The 9,587-nt window shown below is 29.8% G+C and overlaps 1 protein-coding gene across 1 annotated transcript; it reads left to right on the top strand.

Annotated features, from left to right (window-relative positions):
- Positions 1 to 1,095: 1,095 nt before the first annotated feature.
- On the top strand, positions 1,096 to 8,498 carry LOC108916684 (homeobox protein Wariai-like; the record flags this gene model as incomplete). The annotated part of the gene is made up of 2 exons (XM_018722983.1): positions 1,096 to 1,340; positions 7,679 to 8,498. Coding segments are annotated over 2 exons (1,065 nt in total), but the record flags the coding sequence as incomplete, so codon positions are not given.
- Positions 8,499 to 9,587: the final 1,089 nt, after the last annotated feature.

Here is a 9,587-nt window from a genome sequence, read left to right as displayed (position 1 = left end):
TTATTTTCTATATCTTGTTGCCTTTTACGCAGACACGCCAATGGATTTTCGTTCCCGGCACGCTTCATCCCCCTTACTAGTCCAAAAGCTAGCGATGAATCACTCTCTATAATTTCGACCGTGGAGTATAACTTGATTTTTTGTAAATAAGCATTTATTTTTTATGCACATTTTGCTTTTCTTTGACCAAGAGTCTTATCAACATTTTATTTTATATTTAATTTTAAGAAATTCCTTGTTGATGTCGTTGGTGTGATTTGTCCTCATCGCTTACAGTTAGTAATATTAGGATTCATTTTGTTATCTGTTTTTGGTATATATTCCATGGCTTACTTTGTTTGCAATAAAAAATGCATTATATTTTCATTAATATAAATATTTATCTGCAAAAATCTGCAAATGTATTTTTTTTTAAAGGTACTCACTTAAGAGCGTGTTGTGTTTACAAAAATGTATTCAAATATTAATAAAAAAAATGATTATACAATCTCTTCTATTCATTTAATAAAAAAAATCGGTGTAAATCTTGATTAGTAAAAATAGAATAACACTTTGTTGAAAGGTATGTTTTTTTGACTACCTTTAAAAAAAAATCCTCCCAAACTGATTAAAATCTTTACAACTTTTATCATGCTGTTCATATTTGAAATAGATCTCCCTTTATATGACACAAATTATATCTTTAACTAAATAGGAAAAATTAAATGCCACATTTTAGTTGTTTAATTATTGTTTATCACATTTAAACACATAAAATTAAGTAAAATGTGACAAAACAAACCTATATTACGAATTATGTATTTAATTAAAAAATATAAAAATTATTATCAATACCATTAAAAAATACTGTGTATTATTGTTTCTAACTTATTCCGGTGTAACTTTTCACGAGTTTCTATTTAACCAATCAGTAATCACATTATCTTGACTCTAGACGTAACAGTTTGTCATTATTCATTGTAAATGAATCATTCATATTGGTGACGCTAAGATTTAGGGATTTTTCATTACCACTACCAGCCTGTAATGTTGGTTGCCTAAGCTCTGCGGTCACGCAGTTTGTAAACGTTTATGAGGACTGTATGTATTTTTCAGGTCTGACGACGGTTTGACTCCGGTTCACATAGCGGCAGCATGGGGAAGAGTCGAAATTTTGAATTTGCTCCTGGCAAGCGGAGGTGACCCAGAGGCTCGAGACGCCAACTGCATGACCCCCCTTCATTACGCTCGGAAGGAAGATTATGTGGAATGTCTCGATTTGCTAAGGTCTTATTTGCCCATCAAAAATGAGATCTTAAAGAAAGAGAAAGAAGACTGTGAAAATGTTAATTTTAAATTAGGTGAGTGAGTGAATTCATTCGGAATAAAATATTTATAAATAATATAACTGATGTAGTATCAGAGAAATTAAATCATATACCTTGTTTTACGAGCAGATAGAATTATGTTACTTTAAACAAAAATTTCCTATGAACAAATGTCCGAAAATGCTTAGTATAAAGGTTATAGAGTGAAATATTCACTGCCAAAATACGCCTTCTCTTCAAGTAATTTGAGAATGATTAATCAGATCCAGATGACAGTCAGCATAGGTATATACAGGGTGTTTCGCGTAAAAACCGACACAGAGCAGGGGCATGTAAGGGAACCCAAAATATGGTGATTTAAAGCAACTTACCTTTATACTAAGTTGCACCCCTTAGATGTTATAGGCCTTGAAAGTGGGTGTTTTAAATTTTGAAAAAAGAAAATTAGGTATCTTAGTTATACTTGAACTTGCAAAACACAAATTTGATACACAGTGTGAGTTACCAAGAGCATTACTGCCATCCTTAGTAAAAAGGCGGTAAGTGACGAAATACAGTTACTGACAAAAATGCACAAAACTTTAGCGTATCAATTTAATTTTAGTAGAGATGCAAAAGATTGCAATTCAAAATATTTTTCAGTAGAATTAAATATAAATTTATTTACTCACAAAAAAAATATATTAGTTATTGCTTTTATGCTTCATATTTCATACTTGAGAAAAATTTCTACACAAAGTTAAAAGGTGGTAAGTACCGTTTTTTCTGCACTTGCCGCTGTTTTACTACTTAGCGTTTGAGTTTGTCGCTGCAGTTTATCATAGAAGCATTTGCTTTTTACAGGGTTATTCACAAAAATTCTACTCCCTTACCTTTTTATTTCTATCTAAAAAAATTTTAAAATGTATAGACTAAGGATTTAAGAAATGTTTTTCCGATTTTAAAGAAATACATACAAAATTCATAAAACGTTGCATAAATATGCATTGGTTCAGTGGCAATCTTGACTTTATCCATTGTGGAGGGTCAGCAAATAAACCAAAATATTGTGCAAATTGTTAAAGCAAATCTATGAGAAAAGGGTTTCAAAAAATTAAAATGATGTTCCAAAAATTTTGGATTATATCTTCGACGTATGATTCTGTTGGTTTCTAATATATTTCTGTGAAATGACAAGAAAATGTTCTAAAACTTTGATATTTCAATTTGTTTTTGTACAAGGCTAAAAAGATAAGGAGATAAAACGCTATGACAATAACGTAAATGTAAAAATCTAGCGATACATTATTTTTAAATAGCATATACCTAGCGTGCCAATGTTTATTTTTTATTTATATATTTCCTAGTTTCGTCATAACCTAGTTGAGCTCAAAATGCACACTCAAATAAAAAAAAAATATTTAAAGGACAAAGAACAAGAATGTTTGGCACATAATTTTCAATCAAGTTTTTCCAAAATTCTCTTCTGCTTTTGGGCATTAGAAGGCATATATTTCTTATTATAGATTTTTTTTTTGAACCTACTATTTTCCTCAGTCTTTGTCTTCAAGAAGGTTTGTCTTTTATTCCTTCCTTAGCTATTCTAGTTTTAAGAAACTTAAATTTTATTCCTTGTTAATCGCTTATATTGCTTACATCAAAACTTTCACATAAATTTTCTTTGTTCGTATTAATTTCATATATTAAAATCTTTTAATTCTGAAAAGAAAACCAAGTTGTAATAATAGTTTATATCTTTGATTAATTTTTAAATATCTGTACTGCCAAAAGAAACATTCTTTAACAACTTATCGCAGTCTTGTTTTCTTATTCTTCTTTCCAAGTTCCCTGAAGTTAGTTGAATTACATTGTCTATATCACTTGCTTGGCTCGATTCTATCAAAGCGGTCATCAAAATTCTCCTGCTTCTGCTCACCTTCTAAAAATCTAAATTTTATAACTAATCGTATTTAAGTAATACCATAAAATCTTACCTTCAATCGTACAAAATGCTTTTTTCACTGTTAGTATTACTACTCTATTCCTAACATTTAAATATTGAACTGCCGATCCTCTAATGGTCCCTATAAAGACTAACCACCAATGGGGTACTAATTCTTTAGTAAATATTTAACCTACTTCTGTTTTTATAGTTTCCTGGAATACGTTTTATAAAGAAAAAAGGGGACAATAATACCAAATATAATGGTTGTTAGGGTCTTCTCTTTCATATAGCAGTACTTGCTGCCTATCAAGTTAGTAAACAGTGGCGTGACACATATTTGTTACGAAATAAGGCAACAAGTCCTTACAAAATATGCCTTGCGGCTATCTCTCTTCATGTTTTGTACTTACTGCTTTTTCGCTTCATATAATGTGACGTTAATTTGTATAATGTACCAAGACAAAATGTCTCAACCATGTAAATATCTTCAAAAGCCGCCTTCTTTCTTAAAAATTGCACTTACCCCCTTTTTACTATTTAAAATGAGGACGTAGTGTACTTACCGCTTTTTGTTTTTTTGAAGATAAAATAGAATTTTAATTTTTTTTATCATTACACTGATATTTATAGGTTCAGAAAACATTAATCAATCAAATAAGCCTAAAATATAAAAATCGAAAAAATGTACTTGCTGCCTTTATATTAAGGATGGCAGATTAATCGACAGTAGAGTTCAAATGAAGCATTTTAAAGGGTTGATAATGGATGATGCACCATTAAAATGTGACAGAATTTTTTAACTCGGCGGAAAAATTATTTCTTTATTTTATGGGAAATTTAATTCTAAAACCTTTCTTAGTCTTGTTAGTTAAAAACACGAATAACTAATAATACACATTGTAGGTGTTATTTAAAAATCTTCGAAAATTCAAAAGTTGGCTATGAATTTAAACGTCAAAGAAACAATCAATTGGATAGAGTAGACTTCAATTTTTGACGAAGAATACATGTATGCCTGAGGGAAAACGTTGATCATTTTGAACAATTTCTATAACTTATCAGTGCAAATAGTATGTTATGTCTGTTGCTTAAGTTGTTTGTTTTTCTATTAAATTATTCTTATTCATAATCAATTTTTGAATTTTCGATAATTTGAACTACTTCTTCAGTAACTTCAGTAAAGTAGAATATTTTTTCGAAAAAAAAAAACAGACAATACTTTTGTTCAATATACAAAATTTGCACGTTCCAGAAAATTGGCCATAAACGTTTTTCTTTACTACTTTGACAACAGAGATTCCGAAAATGAAAGGTACCGAAATGACAAAAAAAATTTCAACTTCAGCCGATATTTGCTACATTCGTAAATGTGGAATCATTGAAAGCAAATCAAATTTAACTAATTTGTCAAAATTCACGTCAAATTAACTTGTGCATACTTTTTTCATCTCTATATGCCAAAGAAACAGCTTTCATATTTAAATTAGGTATATGTAAAATACTTTGTAAAACTTGGAAACAAAAATCCTTAATCCAAGTTGAACTAATTGAATTGAATTTGATGAGAATGTAAAATGCAGAATCAGTTTGGAGATTTTTTTTTATTATTAAGATTATTCGAGATGTCATTATTTGATAACTTGAATATGTCTAGTTTTTTGTTTCAGTTTAAAAAGTATTTTGATTTCCATTTTTGTTTCCACACAATACGATTAACAAAATTCATTTAACTTAAATATTCAGTATTTGCTGGTAGATACAACATACTAAGGGTATCAACAGATTGTGTTTTGATTTTTTAAATTTTATAATAATATATATTTGTATATTCTTTTGCGACTAAATTTATACAGAATACAGTCGTCATCACCTTTTTATAAAAATAGATTCTAATCTAACTTTATGTGCTCTGTTGACCCTTTAATGTACCATTATTAAATTACTTGATGCATATTAAATTAAATGAGGCCTGCAGGTTCTGTTATGAGATTTTTTTTTTATTTATACAGTGTGTCCTCAATAAAGCGGTCAAAGGAAAAAAATATGGTATTTTTATATTTAGATATTTCCCCTCTTTTGTAAATACCTATATAGTATGAAATGGTATATCTTTAAATATTTGAATCATTTGGTTACAAATGCAAAAGTGCTGCAATAATTTTTTTATTTTCCAAAAATTTGGGAATCTGTCGAAAATGTGGTAAGTATATTAATCATATCACCCTTAAAATGATTTTATATTAACTTCATAATAGTATACTACATTAGTGAGAACTAAAGTTACTAGATGTGAGAACCAGGGAAGTGACATCTATTATATTAATTTTAAAAATTACTCTAATAGGGAGGTCTCAGTTTAATATCGATTACCTTTACATTTTTTGAGCAATATGCACTGATGACCTTGAAAATAATGTAAATCATAGTGTATTCCTTATGTGGAGAGCAGTGGCAAGTGAAAAAGATATTTAGTACTGCAGTTCAACGGTTATGTACATAGAACTTACTCATCATTTTTACTTTCTCAAGGAGGAAAAATATATGGAAAATAAAATTATGCATTGATGAACCGGTAACCGGTAGTGTAATAATAATATTAAAGTGGTGATATGTTTACAGAAGAGCTACTGCCTTGTTTTACAACTACAAACATGTAACCATTTGTGTGGTACTTCCCCCATCTTTCTAAAAGTGTGATGGGAAATGAAAGTCAAATCTCTCTAATGCATATAATACATAGTGCCAGTACATCTCAAACATTCACTTTTTTTGTCTTATATAATAATTTATGGCCGACTTTTTACAAATACATCTGGTATAGGTTTTAACTTTCTTGTAATTGTAGTAACACAGACCAAGAGTCATAATATAAAATACAATTACAAAATATTATAAAATACAATAATGGAAGAACCTGAAATACAATACACAATCACAATATTTATATTTTTTGACTTCTTTTCCCTTTTTCTCTACATGTGATATTTTTTTTTCAAATATTTGTTTCATGCTTCAGTTTTATGCATTTAAAATTATATGTATATAACAGACAAATTATAATATAGCAAGCACCTATGTTCTAGTTATGTATAAAGGTTTGATAATTAAGTAACTTTAGGTATGACAATTTTTAAATCTTACTTCAATGTAAGTACATATAACATTAATTTTTTATCAAATTGGATAGTCCTGCCAAAAGTAGAAAGAAAAAATTAATTTTAATTAAATTACTGTTTTTATAAGCCCTTTCACCAAAGTAATATAAGAAGGTGTTGGTTTGTCTAACCACAAATATCTCACATTGATATCCAGATTGTTAAATATCTAATCTTTTCCTACAGCTTTTTTCTTAGTTTGTTGTAAAAAATGCATTTACGTCATAAATAAATTGCGTTTGTTGTACTTCGACGTTAAATGTTTTTATAAAATAATAAATTTCGTAGATATGAGTTCTCCCAAATATTTATTACGGACTAGAAATCTCTTTCCAAGTCAATTTTACATTGCTTGCTTGATTTAGCTTCTTTGAATCTTTGCTATTGTCTTCTAAAGTAAATATACAGAGCTTTCATAAATGATTACAAGCCACATAACCAGTAATTTTGTTTGGAACTATATTTTATTTCGTGCACGTTGGCAATTACATTTCAGTCAAATAAAAGATTATTAAAACAATAAGACCAAGATTATATTAAAACACAACATTCTGTTTTACTGGTTAGTAATTGGCATAATTTTTCACGAGACTATATTCAAGGAATCAGCGATCGCATTATCTCGAATGTAAACGCAACGGTTTGTCAAGGTTCATTGTAAACAAATCATTAATATTGATGACGCTAAGATTTAGGGATTTTTAGTTGATAGTACCAGTTGTGCAATGTTCGGTTGCCGAAGCTCGATGGTCACGTGGTGTAATCATTTATGAAGGCTCCGTACATAAAAACGATCATCTGAAGAGTAGAAGAAAATATTTTTCAGTACTTAGCGTTTGTGTGTTTTTTTAGTAAAATATCATAATTAATTCTTTCTAATTCTAAAGTTATTTAGAATATGAATGTCAAGATTACAGATAAATGTTTATACTTTAAGTAACGAGAGATGGATGTATGTAATGCATGTAAAAGTTTATACAATTTGTGATTGCGTAGATGTCGTTCATTACATCACTAAGATGTACAATTTATAATATTCATGTTTATACCTACCTACCTTTACCCAAACATTTTTCTGTTTTATTATTTATACAAATTAGTTCTAAATACAAATTAACTGGAACATTCCCAACCCCATATCTCTAAATGATTATGATTGTAACAATTATGTAATTAATATAATTATGATTTGACATTAAATTTATTGATAAAAAGGTATAAACAGAAGCTAGTAGTACATTCTAATTTAGTCTTTTATTGTAAACAACATATTAACATTTAATTATTTTTAGATAAGGTTCTTATAAACAATGGACGCACTATTGGAGAATATGAAGTTATTAACGACAACCAAACGGACAGTATTATAAAAGAGAAATATTTTGAAAACTTGAAAAACTTGCCTCAATCAGATACTACCGAGTATGTAATGAACTGGTTCAATAAGCACGTTTCGGAAGAGAGTGGACAGAGTTTCATAAAATTTCCGAAAAGTACTGGGGGTAGCACCGCAGAAGACGGCTTTCTTTCATTTGAAAGTTCGGTAGATGAGTCCGACAATGAACATTTAAAATTGATTAACGTTGAAAATATTACTTTCAGGAAATCTTACAGGAAAACTAGAAATAACAAAAACAACTGCACTAAAGCATCTAAGAAAGTCAAATTTTCAAAGTTTAGTGGTGATAACACTGTTGCCACAGACATAAAGGATAAAGCTGTAGAATTTCCTGATATTTCAATTTTTGAAGATGCAGAAGATGGATCCAAGATGTCTCAGTTTTCGAAAGAAAGTGGAATTGTTACTTTGCCAAATTCAATTAATGACGAATCAAATCTGTTTTGCGATAAACCCCAGGATAATAGTCCTGAAAAGCAAACTAATTTATTGAAATCCCGAGAGATTAGTAGTGACTATATGACTTGTTCCAGTAACAGTTTGTTTGAACAGAACATTTTTGACATAACGGAAGATGGAAGCGTTAATTTGTTAACCTGTGAGGATGCTGGTAGCAATGATGTAAGCTTTATTAGCATTTCGGAAGTTTATAAGTATGTAGACAAGGATGAGGGGATTGTCTTATATGAGAGGAGACTTCTGAAAACGCCCAGGTATGTTTTATTTTATTTCTACTCTTAAATAATTTTAGTTGCATTCCAAAAAATTGTTTGGAATTTTGGTAAATTGAAACAGCCTTAATATTGAATTTTGGTCAATTTGCCTGAATTTTTGAAATAAGTTAGTTTGACTTATACAGGGTGTCCGGAAATACCGTTCGAATAATTCTAGGGGTGGATTCTACATATTAAACTATGAAGAAAAGTTCATATGAACATAGGTCCGCAAATGCGTCATAAGGTTGCTATGGCGATTCAAAGATTGCACCGGGATATAGGTTTTATTTTATATCTCTGGAACCGTTTTAGATAGCCATCTGAATTTTGGCATATGAATTGCCTTTAATAGTAGGTACTTTTTAGTGTTTTTACTAAATTATTATTTTAATCAGGGGCGTACCGACAGGGGAAGCCTCGATTTAATTTGTTCACATTTTTATTAAACGTCATATTTTTGCAGTTTTCTTTAGAAATTCTGATTTCACGGTATAAATGACATAAAAAAGGTATTCTTGTAGAAAACCTGTCAGGTATTGTTAAATAGTGATAAAAAAGAAACGGTAAATGGAAAACAGATTTATAATTAAAAAAAAAACAGGGAACAATACAGAAACAAATAATACTAGTGACTTATTATTAAACCTGAATGTTACTTCTTTAGTTACAGCAAGTGTTGGAAGTGATGTCCATTCATTTCAATGCAACTGGCTAAACGATTTCTCATTGAACGTTTAACTCGTTGAAAAACACCTTGCATATTCCGTATTTCTTGGCAACAATGAATGACTCTTTGTTCCAGTTGTTGTACACTGTCAACAGGCACTGAATAAACTAAGTGTTTTAAATAACCCCATAGAAAATAGTCTAACGGATTAAGATCCGGCGAACGGGGAGGCCAAGCTACGGGTCCACCTCGTCCAATCCACCGATCTGGATAAGTCTGATTTAGATATTGTCGAACTAATAAACTGAAGTGGGCTGGAGCCCCATCGTGCATAAAAAATGTTTCTAATCTTAATCCATAAGGCAAATCTTCGAGCAAAACTGGTAAAGTGTTTTGTAGAAAATGTAAGTATGCGGGCC

This window comes from Anoplophora glabripennis, unplaced genomic scaffold (genome assembly GCF_000390285.2).
Source record: "Anoplophora glabripennis isolate ALB-LARVAE unplaced genomic scaffold, Agla_2.0 scaffold2708, whole genome shotgun sequence".
NCBI lineage: Eukaryota > Metazoa > Arthropoda > Insecta > Coleoptera > Cerambycidae > Anoplophora > Anoplophora glabripennis.
Note: the sequence above shows the minus strand (reverse complement) of the source record. Positions and strands in the feature narration are given on the sequence as shown.